At 37.4% G+C, this 21,347-nt stretch overlaps 1 protein-coding gene across 2 annotated transcripts in view; it reads right to left on the bottom strand.

Moving 5' to 3' along the window:
- anos1b (anosmin 1b) overlaps positions 1-21,347 on the bottom strand; it is a 77,835-nt gene that overhangs the window by 12,024 nt on the left and 44,464 nt on the right. The window contains exons 3-7 of one of the 2 annotated variants that reach the window (XM_016512002.1): positions 18,392-18,454; positions 15,987-16,194; positions 14,874-15,058; positions 12,663-12,792; positions 4,769-4,965 (exon numbers count right to left, since the gene is read on the bottom strand). In XM_016512002.1, the coding sequence (XP_016367488.1) occupies positions 4,769-4,965; positions 12,663-12,792; positions 14,874-15,058; positions 15,987-16,194; positions 18,392-18,454 (783 nt within the window). The remainder of the gene's footprint in view (positions 1-4,768; positions 4,966-12,662; positions 12,793-14,873; positions 15,059-15,986; positions 16,195-18,391; positions 18,455-21,347) is intronic. The other variant, XM_016512003.1, reaches the window with a different exon arrangement.

Here is a 21,347-nt window from a genome sequence, read left to right as displayed (position 1 = left end):
CATCACAGTATGGTAAGGGGCGTAACATTTCCGGCACACGCTTGAGGTATTCAGTCAATCACAACGCACTGGATAGCTGGCCAATCACAGCACACCTCGCTTTTCAGACTGATGAGCTTTGTAAAAATCGACACATTTCAGAAAGGCGGGGCATAGAGGAGAAACAATAATGTACAGTATGTACATAAACACATTTCATTACACCAAATACAGAAAAGAATGTTCTTTTTAGCAACATCATATGACCCCTTCAAGGTAAAAATAACTGAATAAAACACAACCATTAAATGATCAAAATTAAACTTCTTGCAGATAACAGCTAGTTAACCTAAGCACCCATGTATGTGCAATATGAGCTAACAAAGAGATTTTCACTATATCAGCAACTACAGCTACTGCCTTTAAATAAAGCAATATGTATCATATTATCAGCGTTTCTTGTTCTTCTCCTGGACTGAAGCACAGGCTCTACTCTTCAGCACAATGGTAACCTTACAAAACTCAAACAGAAGCTCTTTAAATCCCAACAGAACATTCAGCACTAACAGATCTCTCCTATATCATTGTGCGTAAAAACACAGAATAACATTTAATTTCAGCATTTACTCTCCTTTTACTGAGATCAAATCGCTGTTAGGTTTCACAGTGCATTGCTGCTTTTACTTGACTTTACAGTAAACTACTGGCAACAGTGTTGCCAGTGTATTACTGTTTTACAGTTTGTTTGCCATACAATTAATTGACAGTTTATTACTGTTAAAATAAATTTTGTGGGTGTATCTTTTTATCTTACACATTTAACCCTTTCAACCCCACAGGAAAATCCTGTAGTGTCCACACTACAAAGAGAAAAAGTAACACTGATGCAGGGTTCCAGTGAGATAATTAAGTGAATATGTAAGTAATTGCTGAGTATTAGTGATGAACACCTGCTGTTAACAAGCAGAATCACTGAAGTAAAGAGGAACAAGAACAGAACCCTGAAAAGAGACGAGCAGAAACACAAGAACTACAACTGACTTCCAGCCATTACACATTATTACACTTATTACTAACTAGTTTGACTTTATTTCTGTCAAACGTCTACAGAAGCTCTTATTGATAATTAGCAGAGGTTGAGATGTTTGTGTTTTATTGAAAACGTTTGGTCTGAATTACCGTTTTTGTGGTCAGTGTTTGCTTCAGTAGGGCTCTTGACTTCTTAATATTAGCTATTTCTCTGGCTGTGCTAACTGTGTGTTTGCAAAGCACATTTATTACAGCAAAACCAGAGCAAATAAGATGATCAGTGAATGCTGGTTATATATTGATGATGAAGTGCTCATCATGTAGCTCCTTGATTCACTAATTTCATTGTGTCTAATGCCTTAACAAATTTACTACATTACTAACACAGTTAAAAATCTTGTAAATGAATGATTAGCAAAACATTGCTCAATCTCATACAACAAAATCACAGAGCTACTGCAATCAATAGACATAAAAACACATAAAACACCCATGTAACTACATTAAACGAGAACAGAGATTCAAAGGAGTCCACCATAATTCTGGCATCATCATAATACAACCAATATCATCTGATCCATTTAGTCTTACCATAGGAAATGTGCTTTTTGAACACACAGTTCCAGCAGACAGAAAATGTCTCAACGTAAGCGTCAAGGTTCAAGGGCACAACTAAAGCAAACACTGACCTCCGTAACGGTAACTGGTTTCACACTCCATGTAAAAGGGTCTTAAAGCTGAAGCTGGAAGTCAGTTGTTGTTCTTGTGTTTCTGCTTGTTTCTCTTTTTTCTGTTCTTGTTTCTCTGTCCTTCAGTGATTCTGCTTGTTATCATCGGGTGTTCATCAGTGTCTGAATTCACTCACTTCCTTTCATTCCCTCGGTCAAGTAAACTAAATTAACTTTTTAACCCAACAGTTGGGTTAGTCCATATTTGACCCAACATTGGGTTGAAACAACCCAGCATTTTTTAGAGTGTAGGGAATAGTGAATGAGGGTATAGGGTGTGATTTTGAACACAACCTCTTAGTGCCTACTTTGAGCTCTGTTAATTCACAGTATATTCCTGTAGGCTGCTTTCACGAAAATGACAAGTATTACCCAGAATGCATTGTTTTCTACAGTATATTACTGTTTTTATAGAAAGTGGTAAGTTACTGTCAGAATTTGGCCATTTTTCTATAGCAAGGGTTGACAGTGCAGCTTGTGTAAATAGGTTTAGCATTTCACTGTGTTCCAAAGTTTAGTGAACTCACATGAAGACATTTGAGCAATAGAAGATTGACATATCTTAGTTGAAAGAACACAAATTTGCATGAAAGTGATTGTATATTTTTTATATTTTGGATTATTGTTTGTTATATGTTTTACGTAAAAAAAATCTTGTTATCTTCTACGGTTAAGAACCTTGGTATACTGCTTGACAGCAATCTGCTGTTTAAGGCATATCCTTGCTTTTGATTTATAAAGCTGATAATCTGTTTCATGCATTCATGACCTCAAAACTAGATTATTGTAATGTGCTACTGGGTGGGTGTCCTACAGGATTATTATATATGAAAATAAAGCAGTTAGAGTGCTTACTAGAACAAAGAAATATGATCATTTCAGTCAAATTTTAGTGTCACTACATACATTTCAGGAATTCTGCTATAATTATTTATAAAGCTTTGAATGGTCTGGCTCTGCAATACCTAAGTGAGCTCAAATCACACTATATTTAATCATGTTCATTCTGGTCATTTGATAACACCAAGAATGTCAAAATTCTCTGCAGGAGGTAGATCCTTTTCCTGTTTGGCTCTGAAACTCTGGAATAGCCTTCCTAGAAATGTTTGGGATTCAGACACACTCTGTCAGCTTAAGTTTACAGTACAGATCCATCTCTTTAACCAAGCATACACCTAATTCATCACCTAAACACATGGTTATGCTGCATTAGTTAGGTCAACCGGATTTGAAAACACTTCTCATAAATCAGAATTATTATGTGAAGGGTATCTATGCTAATATGAGTCATTTCATATGAGTCATTCATTTAAAATGAATTGCTTCAAGCTGGACAACAGTTGAAAATATCTATGCTATCAATGAAACCCTCAGTACTAGGAGGTAATTTACCAACAACACAGCTTATAAACACCTAATGTAGTTTTTCATTAATGTTTTCAGCTTTCTACTTTTCTTTCACAGAACAACCTGCTGGCTGACAAATAATCTGGGTTTAAATGCTGACAATCCACAGAGACTGTCTTGCTGTCAGTTGTTTAAACTCTGTGGCTGAGAGTCGACTCCAGATCATGGGTCCTACAAGACGTTAACGTTTCACAGAGTTATGAGCTAACCACATCAACTAACCACTGGGGTGCCTCAAGGTTCAGTTCTTGGTCCCCTCCTCTTCTCCACATATACAAGTGGAGTAGTGAGTAGTGCCTGGTGGTACTATCACTATTAAGTACAAAGTTGCTTACTTGAATCATCATCTGCATATTCTTCTGTGGTGGAACATTTTTCCAACCTCCACCCAATCTGCTCACTCGAGACCATGACAACGTGAGGTCTATGTTGATTTGAAAACATGTGGAGCCCAGCTGGTCTCCTCAGTGCAAGATTCAAGAACTGGTGTAGATATCTTAGAGTATCATTTTGGGGTATCTGACTGGCATTTCATCACAGAGAACATGTACAAATAACGTGAGTTATTTCTTTTAAACTAGATATATCCAGCACCCTTGCTTTTCTAAACATTAAAACCTTACAATGAGTTTGTCCAGGAAGTCACACTATATAACTTTATCATGTTATCTTCATCAATTACTGTTATATTTCAAATAAAGACTACATATGGATAAGTTTCTGTACAAATATGAGACAAATAGTGCTGTTCTGTTAAATAAGCCATACTTTTGTCATTCCTAAATTCTGAAATAACAGACATATAGGGCCACTGTGCATTTAGTTTCAACTAAGTTGTGTTTTTTGGATTGAATAGATTCTTAATTCCAGGCAGTTTGAAAATGATCTGACATTTTCTACTACTCTCAATAACTCTTAAATGCTTGCAGTGATCCACTCTGAGAACAAAAATCTGTCGGCTGAAATAGGCCTTTATAGGCTACTGTTCAATAAAATAGATTGCTTTCTCAGACACAGAGGTTATTGCATTGTAAAAACAAATTACCTAATCAAAACCATTTGAGAGCTGTGGCTTTCAGGAGAGCACTTGGAATACAATAAAATATGCTGATCACTAGGCCAGCTGCGTCTTTGTTTTGCGGTCGTGGTGGGGAACCGACTTAACTGGCTTTAGCGCTTTACTACATCACAGGTGGGGCACATGAGTCCAACACCTGTGAGGCGGAGCTGGCCAAAGGGGAGCGAGGCTGACCAGTGAAAACATACGTTTAAATCCTTAAACTCAGTCGCAGATTTAGCACTTCCTGGGTCTGACGTTCCAAGACTGGAACCAAGAAAAACAACTTGGGGAAATTTCTCCCCTCTCTAAGGGTTCAGGTTCAACTTTATGAGAGAAAGGTAAAAATTGTTCTTTAACCTCAACAAGGTTTTGGCCACTATCTGCAGCCTCGGGTCTGGCTTAATTTTCTTACTCATTCTTCTGAAATGAACTTTCCACACACATAAACACTGAACGTAACCCCCTACAGGTTCACAGTTTAGCAGAGATATAAAATTATGCGTAGTATTTGAAAGAATACGCCAGCAGAGGGGTGAGACAGAGGGCCGGGCTCAGGAGGGCTTACCCTATCTGTGACCCGTCCAGCCCGGCTCTGGCTGGTTGGGGGTGTTCCTCGAGTGCTCCAGGTCACCTTGTAATGGTGGACCACCAAGTCGCTCTCCCCGGGGGCCTCCCACAGGACCAGAACACTCACCGTGCCGTCAGGGTGAACCGTCTGGTTCCCTATTCTGGCATTCTGTGGGGTCTCTGGGGGAAACGGATCTGAAACAGAGATGTGAAGGTGCTTCAGTCAGACCACTGCTTTTCATCACACTCTCGTCAGTTTATTTGTGTTCACCTGACATGACCTGAAGTGAAGCACAGAAGAAAGACAGACCTCAGAACATATGCTCAAGACATGAGAATAAAGACAAACAATTTTTGGCCAACTTTATTGCTCATGTGACATTTTCAGGGATGTGATTTTTCCATATTCATACAGATTTTTTTTTCTTTTCACGCCAGCAGTGCAAGTTCTGGTGTTTTCAGTGACTCGGTTTGCAGTAAATGCAGCTCTACATGGACTCCATCTACATCATCCATCTTCCCAGATTTGTAATGAGAATCAATTATGAATCTGTTGTCGTCAAATGAGAAGCTTTTACGGTCTTCCTGCGATTTTCTGGTTAAACGCTTTAAAGCAAAGTAAGCAACGACAGACACTAATATTATTATTGTAATTTTACCGTTGTTCTGTAAAAAAAAATCCTATTATTAAATACTTGTTTTTATTTTACAGTACAATAGCATTATATATTTCTTTATTGATTTAATTTTTATAATTTAAATAATAATAAAATAAAATAATATTTTGAATAATGCAAATACTACTACTACTATTACTACTACTACTAAGAATAATAATTATCATTATTATTGCATAGTCAGATTGAACAGCCTGTTAGCATTTTGGGGTGGAATATGACATTAAGCTTTCATAATATTCCTTTTTGTCAGGAAAGAAATGCCATCAGTTAGACCAGTTTCCCTTCAAAATAAGGGATTTTAAACAACAGAAATATAAAAAAATACATTACTGTTGCTTAATAAGAATGGCGTTCTTGAAATAAGTAAAGGTCAAACAATTGTTGTCTTTAGTGTTTCTTGACTCCACATAAAGTGTTTTCACAAGCTACCAAAGTGTTCAGCAGGAATAAAGGAATGCATGTGTGTGTGTAGTTAATATGGTTCTCTATGAGTTTGTGTGCATGTTTCTGTTGATGTGGCAAACAGAGCTGTTGCAGACATGAGTTGAGTAGTGTGTGTATACGTGTGCTAATGTGTCCACCGCCGCTGCTGGGAGAGACACACTCCACACATGACCACTGCCAGTGATGCACGAATAATCCAGACAGGACAAGAGTGTAGACATAACATTCAGTCCGCGTCTCATTTTACTGTAAGCACACCCACCAGAGCCTTAAAAACAGTTATGACTACAGACACAGAAATATTCAGTCATGATCGTGTAGCTTGTTAAGAGCAGCAAATAATGTCAATCTGTTACAAGAAGCACTTGGAGGGACATAACCTGAACACTTATATTTTTACATTTCCGAAGAGGGTCACACTTTATTTTAAGGTCCAATTCTAGCCATTAACAAAACATTAACTTTTTCCTCAATAAACTCCTAATTTGCTGCTTATTAATAGTTAGTAAGGTAGTTGTTGGGTTTAGGTATCGGGCAGGATTAGGGATGTAGAATATGGTAATGCAGAATATGTGCTTTATAAGTACTAATAAACAGCCAATATGGTAATAATAGAAAAGCTAATAATCAATTCGTTAGTGAGAATTGGTCCCTAAACTAAAGTGTTACTCTGAAGAGAGCAGTGACTTCAAACTTCATTATTTTCAGTAAAACATCAACATAAAACTCTGTTAATTCTCAATAAGAAGTTTTGTATGAAAGAAATAAAGTCAGATTGTGATACAGTGAAGGTGTTTGCATCTTGAAAAGCGCTATACAAAAAAAAAAAAGGTGTTTGATCATAATTCAGGAAATATTTGTAAAAACAATGTTTTCAGCTTATTTAACTAAGGAGATTTTACTTTAATTGTATGGTTTTTGTCGCTGCCAGTCATTTGACTGTTTTGTCATCTAACGGTTTTGTTATTGTATTAATTACTGATCATTTTTTTGATACATTTGTTACATTTGTATGTAATTTAAGAAAACTGAAAAAGTACTGTATAAAAATAGTCAGTTTTCTGTATAAAAAATGTGAATTACTGTAATTTGTCATAATACTTAAAATAACAGCCGAGTAGCTAACTTAGAGATAATTTTACAGAGTTTTGACTACAATTTAAAATAAAAGAAAACAACCTGAAAAAATCTGTTATTTTCCGTAAAATTATGACATTTTTACTGTGCATGTTAGTCAACACATCAAAACAAGAGTACTTTTAAGCTTGATAAAATATTATTAAAACTAAATTATTTAAAATTGACTCCCAACACTTTTTATTTGACATTACAAAAAAAAAAAAAAAGAATTAAAATGTAAAGTGTGTTAAAATACCCTTAAGTACAGTTTTTAAAAAATATATTTTCAAGATGTGAAGTTAACTACATGTGCACATCCAATGCAATTAAATGCCCTTCTTCTCCACATTTGTCAATTCTCTATGATATGCTTTCGCCCACTTTATCATTGGCCAGGTAAAAGTCATATGTCCAATAATCTAGAAAAGCAGAAGCACACACTCTCTCCAAAACCACACTATTTAAGATATTCACATCTGTAGCATGTGGAACGAGTCACTAACCTTAGGCATGAGCAATATTGATAGTGATACTTGACTTAGCAAGCACTAATAATGCATTACATTCGGTTTCAAAGCATGAAAATAAAGACGCGCAGCACACGCTCTGTTTCTGATTAAAGCAAAAGGCCAGCTGCTTTACCTTGGAGGCCAATCAGTGTGCATTGAGCATGACAGAGGAAAGATGCTTTGATATGTCAGTTTAGCTCACATGCTAATGTCGTGCCTGTGGGGCTTCTGAAGAGAGCGTGTTTGGTCTGTGAAGTCGGCTTCATTTCTGACTCGGGGGCAGCAACTAAACAAAGCACATAATGGCTAGTTCACCAGCACAAAACTGTCACTTTGTATTTGTTCTCAGAGAGTCATTAGGTCACACAGGACTCTTCATCTGCAGGTTTCCCTCCAGCAACGGCAGCCATGCGCCCGACCTTTGACCTCAGGCATTCTTAATTCGACCCCTCGGACCCCACATCCTCCAGCAGTTTCACGTCAGAACGAACTCCATGTGGTGCAAACTTCTTTCCAAGATCTCCAGCACGTTCTGTGCGAATGTTTAGTGTTTATGTGTCAATGGGTTCTGAAGTTGCCTGTGCCAGTATGAGATATTGCTTCAGCGTTGGAGCATGCTAATTTCCGTTCCACTCTTAGCTAACGTGTGTTGACTGTCTTGACGCGAAGCAGATCGGACATTGAGAAAGAGCTTGGATGACGCTCCCAGGGCATTGCAGGAAGATGTCAGCTATTTCTAACACTCGTTTTATTCTTGCTGAGTTTAGCACGCGCCTTCCAAGAGTTTGTAATCTTTCAAAATAGCAGAAGGTTTGATTCCAGTCGTTGTTGGCAGCGGCTTGTGTGTTGCCTCAGTCTGTGTGTGATTATATCTTGGCCGTGCTGTTGAACTCGAAACATGCCAACGCAAGCACCCCTGAGGTCTGGGATGATATGGGCTGCATCACTCAGATCAGAGAGCATTACAGATATGATATTAACCAATCTGGTACCAAAAAAACATTTCTTCGAACGTCTCCAAAAGCCAAATCCCAGGTTTGAATCCGAGTTTGATTTCAGCTTGCCCTGGAGGATGTTTTCCGTATCCATGGAAAAGCTTATTTCATACTATTAGAAACATGTTTCGCATACTGAGCGCCGGCCAGACCCCGAGCGCAGGAGGTGTTGTGTTTGTGCGTATATGTGCGCGTGTCTGAGGATTTCTGGGGTTTATGGCAGAGTGGTTTTCCAGAGGTGGCTGACGGCATGATGCAGTACTGCTGCACTCTCTGGTCTGTCCTTTGGGGATTCGCACATTCTCTGCACTGCACTGTGTCACAGACACAAAGCCTTTAGTCGAGCGAAAACTAAATACTGAACGGCTACAGGTCACCTAAACGGTGATTTGTTTTGGAAAAATGGACCAACTGTATGTCAATCTGACCCAAATTGATTTTTGAGCTGTGGGGAATCTTGGTAATCCAATGTTTTTTTCTTGATATTTTATGACATTTGGGATCATTAACATGCAAAGTGATGTGCTGTGGAACGTGCATATAAAATTTCTATTATGATTATGATGTTTGAGGGTCATTTCTAACCACATGGTTAAAGGCAGCTGCAAACATCCCAAAAATAAAAAGTATTTTGTTATGTCAGTCTCTCAAGTATCCTCTAAGAGTATTTACATTTACATGTATGCATTTAGAAGATGATTTTATCCAAAGAAATTTACACTTTTGCATACTGTGGCATATATTTTTAAAACAGTTTATGCATGTTAATGTTGTAATAATCCTAGCATTATTAGTGCCATTCTTCTTCTGTTTGAGCTTTGGGAAAGCACACAAAAGAAGTGCTTTTCCACACTTCTTGTGTTTGCAATGTTAAAATGTTATTACAGTCCATAAAATGTAGTTTGTGAAACATTTTAAAAATAGCTGTTAAATTCAGTTGTAAACTCATATGCTCTCATGTTTATTATTATTATTTTTATTTATTTATTTATTTTTGTAATGTATGAGAACTATTATTGTCAAAGGTTCACTGTTTTTATTGGATTTTTTTGGAGAGCACCCATGTGTATCTTTGCAACAACAGCGTTTCAGTTTCAGCTCTTTGTGATGTCATTTTTAAACTATTCAAGTATTTATGCACTGTGAAAAAATAAATAAAAATGAAGAAATAAATTGATAGGTAAAGGCTGGACAGTGCTTTACACTGGCCATAAAATACATATAAATGCTTGCCAATTGCTGCTCTGAGATCAAGCTGATCGTATCTGCAATCTTGGTCTAAAATGATTTTTTCCTACCCAGATCCAAACTCGGGGTCCAAAACCAACCCTGGAAACTGTCCACCACCCCCAGGCCATATTTAAACAAACTGTCCCGTGTGTTTTACTCTGTTTGACAGAAATGAAATGAGACTTCATTACTGTACAAAATGAATATATCTTAAAATGACTTCAGAAACAATTCACTTCGAGGAGTAATGGATCCAAGCAGCCAAACAAATGTGAGGGATGATAATAGTTCCATACAGATATGATGAGATTAATCAAATCAAAACAAAACAAGCTCCCATAGCTAATATACTTCCATACAGTCCTCTTTGACTTTAACTCTTTAAATAAATTAATGCTTCATACATTTCTCATTTATTTGCAACAGCCAAACATAAAACATTATCGAGCTATTGATTTAAAAACTGCCTTTATGGTTTATTTGGCTGTTAGGTTTGATTCTTAGTGTTTTGTAATCAATCCTGGTGCCGACTTTAACTGTTTAACTGTATAATGGGAAAATCTCAATTTCATACATCTTTGCAGTGTGCCTTCAAATAAATAATGCAAATAATAATTGGAAACAGTGTGATTCCTTAAAAAATGCTGAAGTAGTAGTTGTAGTGTCAAAGCAGACAATCTCTGGTAGCATCTAGCAATTATTCAATATTCATTATCGTTTGCTATGGGTTCTGTCGTCAAAGATAACGCCATAAAGTGAAAATGGCTGTAGAGGTGAACACAACACCTCCCACGGTAAAGCTACGTCTTTGTTATTGTTTCGAAGAAGCGACCTCCAGTAGTGAGACTTACAAATACACATTCATTTTGTAGCACATAGGTATTCATAGATTGTGGTATTTACACCACATATAAGAAGACAGCATTTAAGTTTTGTAAAGTTTTAAATTTAAGTAAAGTAAAGTAAAGTAAAGTAAAGTAAAGTAAAGCAAGTAAAGTTTTGGTGCTGAGCCTTCTCACAGAAACAGCAGAAATAAGGTGAATTACCTATTTATTAACACTTATTATATAGTGTAAATAAGGCTTTTATGAACCACCAATAAAAAGGTAAAAATAAACAACTACTATCTTAATTTTAGCAGATACAACGTTTGATGTTAAAGGGGTCATGAACTGAGAAACCAAAATTCCCGTGATCTTTTGACATATAAGAGGTCATTGTACAATAAAAACATCCTATAAGTTTAGAACTCAAAACTTTCTCGTTAGTCTAAAACAGCTTATATTAAAGGAAGATTGTCAAAACGACAGCTTGTGGGATGTTCTACTCTATGATGCAATAGTGTGGATAAGCACCGCCTCCACAGAAGAAGATTAACACCAGCTTCAACATCGCTGCCTGTTTAGCCCCGCCCACCGATTCTACATAACTGCCTGTGCCCACCGATTCTACATCGCTGCCTGTTTAGCCCCGCCCACCGATTCTACATAACTGCCTGTTTAGCCCCGCCCACTGATTCTACATCACTGCCTGTTTAGTCCAGCCCACCGATTCGCAGGTCTACGCGGAAACCAAATGATAAAGATGCTCTGGAGACAACAAGACGCCATGCAGAGCCAAGTTGTGGAAAAACAGTGTTTGCATTGCCTTCCTTCTGATCCCAGCGTTAGGAAAGAGTGAATGAACTTTATTTTTAATGAAGATCCAGACCGCGTAATGTCGCAACACAAGTGTTAGTAACTATTTTTAATACGTGATCATTATTGCTTTATCTAATATTATAGGTAACTTAATATGTACTGAGTATTTATTTTATGCGTTTTAAACCTAAATCACAGCAGCGTCCATCTGTGAAGGCTGTAGGCTGTCAAACATACACAACTATTAGCCAATCATATCAGTGGGTGTTTACTTCCGAGTCTACAATCCTCCACGCCTATTCAAACAGAGCGTTCTGATGAGGGGGGTTAAAAACAGGACAGAAAATAGCCTATTAATTCTAAATTACGATATTTTTTTGATGTAAAAATCTTGATAACATTATAAGTGGACCTCGGAGAACAGTACAAAATAAAAAACAAAGGCAGTTTATGATCCCTTTAATAATGTATTTGTAAATGCAGAAATTCAAATGAACGAACATTGATAAATGATTAGGAAATATTTTTCATTGTTAGTTCATGCACTTAATATTAACAAATGGAACCTTACTGTAAAGTATTACATAGTAGAGATGTATAACTGAATCCATGAATCAATGAATCCATTTCATGTAGATCAAGTTTGTAATAGTTCTTAATGTTACGTTCTATAAATGATGTATGGTATTAAAGGAAATACTCAATGTAGTAACCCAGAAGTTACTTTATTGTCTGAATAGTCTCTGTTAGGAACGTTGTCTGTACTTTTAAAAATCAAAGTTCCAAAAGGATTTTTTTGGTGATGCCATAAAATAACTATTTTGGTTCCTTGAAGAACCTTTTAGTGAACAGTTCTTAAAAGAACCCCCTTTTTTTTAGTGTGAAGAATATTTTAATAATCTAAAGGACCTTTTTAACTATATAGAACTTTTTGCACAGTTGTTGGTTGTTTAAATGGATGTTAAAGATTCTTCATGGAACCACAGATGCCAATAAAGAACCTTTACTTTTAAAAGTGTGTGTAAAAGCTCAACATGAGCCTGCTGTCACAGTGATGCTCATGTGCTACAGATGCAAAATGAGTGAAAAAGGTCAGGGCGAGGGTGGAAAATTAGAGTTTTTGTGCAAAAAAAAAAAAGCCATTATAAGTGTATGTGTGTGCTGAATATGTGTGTGAAGTCTATTTAATTTGCTTCCATCACCTGATGACTATGTGAAGCAAATTCACAGACATTTCCTTCAGAAAATAATGTATTGCTGAAAGAGCTTTTTTACCTCGTACAGAAAAGAAATGCTTGCTGGGAGTGGTGAAGCCTCTTGTGCCCTGACTGTTGACTGCGCTAACTCGAAACTGGTACCACCTGTGGGGCCGGATGTCCTTCAACACGGAGCGGTCCTCCATGGTCTGGGAGAAGGGTCAGAGAGACTTTAATTAAGACAAATCCGCTCCTGATGCAGGATGGAAGAGCTCCATCACTGCTGTATGCTGATAAGAGTCACAGTAATGACAGCTCGATCCAGCGCAGGGAGATCTCTCTATAAAGGCCTGTTGAAAAGCACAGCTCAGACGTCCCTATCCATTACATCACGGATCCCACCGGGAGCTCAGATGCAGCACAATGAGCTGCCTGTTTCTTTCAATGTCTCTTAATCTCCTGAGAAGACCAGTCAGCACTGCTTTACTGCTTATGAAGAAAACACTCATTTAAGTGTGATAAAAAAAAAAAAAAGAAGAACATTCTGAGCTGTTTTCAAACTGGTATGGTGTTTAGCAAAGAAAATTATTCTGGCTTTCCCTCAGTGCAAAAAATAAAAGGAGTAAAAAAGAAGTTAGCATACTTTTAAAAAGAGTACTTATTATAGGGTATCAATTACAAATTAAATTAAAATGTATAATAGTTTACAATACAATTAGCAGACCTTTAGAGTGAAATGAGTGACTCACTTGAGTAAGACTTTAGCACATCTTCATAAGTCATTTCATAATTACTTCTCTTTAAAAAAAATGTTTACTTTGAAATCACTTCTTTTATTTTTGACATACTGTCAAATGTTTTTACTTAAGTGTGTTTAGAAACAGTCATGAAAGTGTCTCTCTTTATATACACAAAAGTGGCTTTTTATTTCATTAGTATTACATTATCTGCAAGTACAGCTTATTTAAAAACATACTTTTAATATTCAATGCCCACTGCAAGTGAACATCCAATACAATTAAGTGTTCTTTTTCAATTTTTTGGGAAAAAAAGAGGGTTTCAAAAGCTGAAATGAAAAAGCACTTGTGTTATCTGATGTAAAGTTGTAATAATATATATATAAAGTGTATTGCAAATCATTCAAATATATACAAATACTTAGTAGTATTACTTAGTAGTAGGGGTGTGTGATATTTATCATCTACAATAATATCGCAATTATTGTTTTAACGATGTACGAGCTGACATTACAAAGTATGTCACTCACTTTGTTAAAACAAACAAAAACTCGTCTTGAAAGTCAAAAAGAGTTCACTACATGATGATCTGAATGCAGATAGAAAGCCTGCATAATTAAAGTTATGAAAGCAAAAACATTCCTCTATGGGTTTTTGTTTTTATATGTTTATAAGATATCAGAGTTATGCAATATCACATAAGCAAGTGCGGTTTTCCCGAATATCGGCACGTGAGCGTGATCGCAAATGTTGTTTATCGTACTGTGGATTTTATACAATAGTTCAACAATCAAGAAATTGATATTGAGCGAGTTACATTTTAGACACAATATGGTCTGTTTTCTTTTCCTGTTTCGTCAACGAAAATAGTTCCAAACAAAGCCAGAGCAGAACATTTGTGCGTCTCAGAGAAACACTGCTGTCTTTTTTAACTGTTTTTGAACAAATCTGAGTCAATGATTCAATGATCCATTCATAAAGAATTCATGTTTCTAAATGAATCAGCTGTTTTGAACGAATCGTTTGAGTGAACGAATGGCCGTTTTAGTGTCATATTTACTTATCCATGACAGACCTAAACCAGTTAAGGTACCTGCACAAAAACACACTCAGCAAAATATCCTTTAATTTTTGTTATAGCGAAAAAAATCCCCAAAATAAAGAGATATCAATTTGTGTCTAACACACCCCTACTTAGTAGTTTGAGACTGATTGAATCTCTGGTTTCAGCAAACCCTACAAGCAGTTTGGCAAGTGTGTCCAGCTCTACAGCAGATTATAAACACTCTCTAAATGCTCTTAACATCGCACATCAATAGCTAATGAACCATATGAATATAGTTCTACTCAAGTCTGCACAGATCCCGTTATGACCATTCACTCTAGTACACATCTGTTAAACCTAACAGAATGGAGGAGTCCTTGAAAGACATTACTAGGAGGTTTGAAGAATTATTCAAGACTTCTTCCACAAACCTCAAACCCACATGCGCTTACGCTGAATAAACTAGACTCTTCATCTTAATCAGAGCTCTGTATCCGTAAGCACTTACCATGAGAACGGTCTGCCAGGCCGATGCGTCGTCCTCGCTGGGGTGAATCCCATGATTCCACCTCCTCTGAAGAACATACAGAACCGGCTCAACAGAGACGTTAAACTTGGACATCCACCTCACCTTCAGATGACCGTGCTGGTCCTCGGAAAAGGAAATGTCTCTCCTTGGCTTCAAAGGCACTCCTGAGCAAAAACAGAGACTTTGAGGTAAAAAGGGTGAATGGACAATGAATCAAGGGAAGTCTGTTTGGCCTACGAGGGTGACAATAAATCAGCTAATCAGGTCAAAATTACAACATTATATAAAAGACTCACTGAGTATTTAATTCTTGCCTTTTACAAACAACAGCAGACAGCTGTGAATTAAATTTGGGTCAAGGAAAAATGGACGTCTGAGACGAAGGAAATCTTTTTAAAATCTAGTTTAAATGCATTTTCATGGATCCTAGAGACCTTTGTAATCTCTTAGTAATTTTTGTATTCAAGTTAATTTCATATGTTTAAAACTATTACAATATTTTTTAAAAACGCTTTACTACATATTTAAAAACATAATTATTATAATAAATTAAATATGTTAATTTTAGCCTTTTTAATGGATAGTCCATCCAAAAAAAAAAAAAAACTCCTCATGTCTTTAATGGAAAGCCCATCCAAAAAAAAAAAAAAAAACTCCTCATGTCGTTCCAAACCTGTATGAATTACTTTCTTCTGAGGAGCATAAAAGAAGATATTTTGAAGAATTTTGGTAGCCAATTTCAGTTCCCATTGACTTCAATTGTATTTTTGTCCAAACAATGGAAGTAAATGGGAGCCACAACTGTTTGGTTACCAACATTCTTCAGAATGTCTTCATGTTTAACAGAAAAAAATCATACAGTTTGCCAAATGCAAACAAAAATCTTTTTTAAAGATTTTTAAAAAGACTTTTAAGATAAACATTTAAATAATGGTTCCATTTAAAAAGAAATTAGATTTTTCGGACCATTTTTTCAGGTTTTACAAATGCAACTAAATGCATGGTTAACTTACTAAATGGTTAACTAAATGCAGCGACCATTCGCCCCATAAGCTGAGGTGTATTCCCATCCCACCCTGCAGTGTGTTGTACCTCTGTAAAGGTTGGCCGGGGACTGGCAGGTGTGTCCACAGCCGTTTGAGCAGCACTTCTTGAAGCCGGAGCACTCGAGGTCGACCGCACAGCCCTCCACACAGGCTGCAGCGAATCCAGACGCCCGCTGGGGCGGAGGACAGTCGCCCTGCTTCTGTGACCGCAGCGAGCGCAGAAACTCAGCACTGGTCACACACTCGTGATGCTTCTTACCGAAGACAGAGACAGAGATAAAAAGCTCATTTTAGGAGACTCTGTTATCCATCAGTAGGTAATTGACAGGGCATTGCTGTATGGGTTCTAAGGCGTTTTGAGTGGTTTTTAGGGCATTACCCTGTTGGTGTGGTGTTTTAGGCACTTGCTTGGGTGCTGAGTGTTTATTAGTGCTGGTGTAAGTCTATACTTGAGTTTTAATAGAAAAGTGAGTGTAAATACAGAACAGTACACACATCTAAGTATCATTAATGTCAGTAGCAAAAACAGTGCAGAACAGGTAATGTGGTAAGTTTAATATGTTACTATAGACAGCCCCATCATTTTATTTTAGCAGTCTAAAATGACTGAATTTGTGGCTTCCCTCAAAAATTGTGGTGATATTTGCAGGATTTTTTTCTGTTGTTTTGCAGTGAAAATCTATCAATACTTATGATGTACTTCTAAGTGTTAGTGACAGTAAGACAGTAAGTAACAATTATCTGTAAATATTTTGTGCCTTTTAAATATTTTACATTTTAAATGATCATTTCATGTTTAACAAATATATTATTGTCTATTATTATAATTTTTTTAAATATACATTTTCACTGTTTATAATAGTATTGCCAGTGATTGCATTTACTTAAATTTTAAAAAGTGCATATCCAATAAAATATTTATAATATATATTAAATACAATAAAAATGTAATCTACTGGTAAAATCAGGCATTATGAAGATTACAAAATATTCACCCTAATATACATTATATTCTGTATGTAGAGTAGCTTAAAAGTATCATTAAACTTCTAAAAATGTTAATTTTGTCCCATGCTCTAGGGTCAAGGAAATATAAACAAGGCACGTGTCTCTGTCACTCCTTATTGGAAAGACAATATATGATTGTAGGTCATAAATACATGATTTGGAGTGATAAAATATTATTATTATTTTTATTTTTAATAATTGCACAAAAAGTCCTGGTGCTCTATATAGTCTGTCCATCCCTGCTCACTTTACATATATTGACAAGCATTTTGTTTTGCCAAAATAAAGACAAAAATGCAAGCTGCTGCATATAATGCAGTGCAGAGTTCGCTTGATTTGCGTTAAATTCTTCAACTTCAAAATCGCAAAATCCTGGGGGGACCGTACAGGGGTTTGTTCAACTCACTAACCCTAATAGCAATAGTAATAGTAATGCTTGATTTAGCACACACCACTAATGAGAGGCAGCTGGAAAATCAGGGAGTGACAAAAAGTGAAAGAAAGACACCGAGTGGTACGCAGCGGTTAGACGAAGCCACCCACCCAAACCATGCCGGGTGAGCCACAAAGGCATCCGGCGGTCCCTGTGTGTCTGTCCCGTCGTGTGTTTGTACTGACTCATGCGCTCTAGCCGCCATTGACACGCCGTTCCTTACGGCCCGAGTCAAACACACATAACCTCTGATTCTGCACACACATGTGGCAGCGGGGCGCTCTGGAAACTGTTCATCTGCACAACATCTCCAAGATTACTCAACTCAACACTTCTGTCAGTCTGAACGAGGCGCATGTTTCTTCCATTGGGTGAATCACAGAATTGGGAAAACAACAAAGGGCTTCACTGCGTGTTTCTAAGTGGCTGTGAAGAATTCTGGGTACTTATTACCCAACGCGTCTTATGCACAGCTGAACCACACAGCGCGTCCATCTGATGGACCTCAAGCGTTGAAACACTTCACGCTGACTGTTTAAATTAAAGCTTTGTTGAGATAACGATCGCTGAATTTCAACAAGATGTTAACAGTTGTTGCGCTTTCTGTGAAGAACAAAGGTCTGGACGTAAACACGGCTCTTATCTGGTTGACTTCAATAACATGCTGATCTCCGCTGAGGGAAACATAATCTCTGTGTTCAACTCTAAGCCACTCTGGGGACACGGGATAAAAGGGCCATAAAATCACACTGGAATTCTGAGAGTTGTTCAATTGCTGCTTCAATTCGTTTTAGACTAACGCACACAAAACCACACACATGCTTGACACGTCTTTGATTGCGGAGCGTGACTACATGGCTCCGTGTGCTAATTCATAAGCTCGTCTCAGACTTACATTTGTGTGGTTTTTAATCAGAGAAACATCCCACGCAATTAGCCTTTCCTTCACGGCTGTAACATTCTCCAGTCGGCGAAAACATAAGGAGGAATTCTTCCGTGGAGAGACTTACCTCGCAGGTCTTGGGAGACAGGGCTCGCCTTGTTTCCCATAGTTCCTTGCATGGTTGTAGGCACTGCAGACAAACAAATAAACAGTCCTGAGTACGGCCTATAACTTTTTAAATGCCACGGATAGCCGTGGAGAAACAGAACACACAAGTATTTGCATGTGAGCACAAGGAATGCACTGTTACAGTACAGCAGCCGTGGGGACACGTTCAAACTGTGTTGCATTGTGCAGACGGCAGAACTACAAACTGTTGTGACAAGCTGTTTAAAATATTGACAGATTGATGAATATTTCATGGGTTTGAAATTTGACCAAGTCTAGATGTTGTCGGATTTAAATACATTTCTACCCTGTGTTTATTTTGAGTTTTTAAGGAAACTTACCCCAACCCTAAACCTTTGAGCAGAAATAATATTTTGAAAGAACAAGGTGTAAATCTGTATCGATGTTCAATTTCACACACTCTTTCCCCTTAAAGTGAACTATGCTGCATTAAGGCCCTGGTATACACAAAGTGAAATCACACAACAAACAGGTGTCACATCATTTCGAAATCCAGACAAAAGGTGAATTTGAGTTCCCTTTGGTGGTTTGAAAATGCTTGTTTTAACCTTCTAAATTACATTGGCCCTTGACTTGGGCCTCTACCTGCTTTGATGAAAATATATTTTCTGTTTCACTTCCTCACACCGGATTCGCACACATGTATGCAGTGCATGAGTGAGGTGTTTTCATTTCTGTTATTACGGGTGCTGAAGTGAAAATGTACTGCCCACTACCCGTGCAACTGGTCCAACTTGTCTACCAACATGGTAAAGTGGCATGCCAACAAGGATGTAAAAGGCCGCAGGGTTCAGCATCAGCTGCTTGTGTGATGGTTGAGGTCAGGGGAGTGAGTTTTACTTGTACAGCTCTTACTATATGCCCTCCGTTTTACTTACCCCCCTTATCCTCACTCTAACCCGGGTCACGGCACCAACACAACTGGTCCAACTCGCACCACTCTGAATGGGATGCAAACTGGCATCCAATATGAGAGATGGGTATTAATAAGGACTCTAAAGACCATAGCCTCCAGAATTAGCTGCTAGTGCACCTCTTGATGTCAGGGGAGTGAGGTTTAACTGTACAGCTCTTAGTATCTGGCCTCTGTTTACTCATGCCTCACTACTATCCCGGTCATGGCATCAAAGTAACTGGTCCAACTTGCGTCACTCTGAGAGGGATTTGAATCAGCGTCAACTGGCATGGTAGGCAGGTGCACTAACAAGAAAACTAAAGACCACATCCTTTGGCATCAGTTACTTGTGTGCCTCTTGAGGTCAGGGGAGTGTGGTGTACCTGTACAACTCTTATATGGCCTCCATTACACTCTCCCCCTAAACCTCACCACTTTCCGGGTCACGGCACCAACGTAACAGGTCTGACTTGTGCCACTCAGGGGAGTGAGGTTTGCCTGTATAGCTCTTACTATTTGTACACTATCTGTTGCACCTGCTCACACAGTATTCATGAATCCAGCAGCGTGGGATCTAAATATAGCAAACAGCATACCATCCCTCAGCTTTTTTTCTATAAATAAAGAAAGATGAAGAACTTTGTTGTGAGTATACCAAAGTCTATATCCACAAAATGAATGTTGTATGAATGAACGAATCAGTTTTCTTATGAATGGAGAGTAAAATACAGCAAAACCTTTGTTGCTTATGCTCATGCAGCTCATAATTTAAACCACGGTGAAGATATAATTTCCAGTTTTCCACCCTTTCTTTCCAATGACAACTGTTCTAAGTTGTTGTAGAAGTAAATCACTTGGCTTTGTGCTAATGCTTTAATGATTACAATGGAAAACGATGTAGATATATTAGATATTGAATGCACTGTCTGCACGAACAGATTCGATTTCATTGCTTACAAAATGTGGTCAATCCTAATGATCAGATTTGTGCGAATAAAGCCTTAGATGTACAAGCATTCAAACATCCGATACAAAGGATGACCACATTTGTTCCGTTCAGAATCGAGTGTGTTTTTTCCCCTCTAATCTAAGTGATCCGTTCCCTGTGAGACGTGCTCCCGGTCGAACCCCCGCTGGCCGGGCCTCCAGTCGCTCATGTGCTGGAACATTTGAACACATCTGTTGTGTGTTATGTGATGGATTATTCTGACATCTGCCCCCATCTATCCCCCACCTGAACAGACAGCTTTCATTTGGCTGAACTCAAAGGCAAGACCACGTTCAAAAAAGAAGAAAATGGACAGAAAATAAGAAAGCGGGGAGACATGGAGTGAAACTGGTTTCACCTTACTGCAAAGATAATCTTATTATCAAGAAAATCACGTCTAAATCTGTCATTTATCGTGACTTTGATTAAAAAGGATACAGGGATTCTTTTAAAAATATGTTCATCTCAAATAAGATTTGTTTTTCTTCTGGTGATACCAGTGTCTAGCCAATGCCCATATCACTACAGACTGACAGTCTGCAGAAAGGAAAACAACCAAACTCATCCAATACTAATACTGTCAGAAGTACAAAATATACAAAAATAAATTCTTCAACAAAAGGTGAAGTGTGTTTTTATGTTAAAATGTAGAAATGTGGAAAGATATGTAGAGTCAACTATGAGTACAGCTTTTTGTAGGTTTATTACCCAGAAAATATAACTTGTTTGTTTGAGGAGGCCAGAATAGCAACACTGGTGCAACCATTCCCTCTGTGAAAAAAGCACACTTTTATTACAGAAATAATAAACTTTAAAATAATATACTGGACTGGTTGTAATGTTTACTTAATCGCATGTTAACTGTTATTAAATGAAAATGTATGATAATTTATATTTATATTAAATGCAATTAGCTGAATTTTAGAGTAAGTAGGACTTAAGTACGTTTATATGTAATTTTAAAATGTTGTACTATTGTCTCTGAAATATGGTTAAAGTGTACTGCTGAAT

This window comes from Sinocyclocheilus rhinocerous, unplaced genomic scaffold, assembly GCF_001515625.1.
Source record: "Sinocyclocheilus rhinocerous isolate Xijiao unplaced genomic scaffold, SAMN03320098_v1.1 scaffold2250, whole genome shotgun sequence".
NCBI lineage: Eukaryota > Metazoa > Chordata > Actinopteri > Cypriniformes > Cyprinidae > Sinocyclocheilus > Sinocyclocheilus rhinocerous.
Note: the sequence above shows the minus strand (reverse complement) of the source record. Positions and strands in the feature narration are given on the sequence as shown.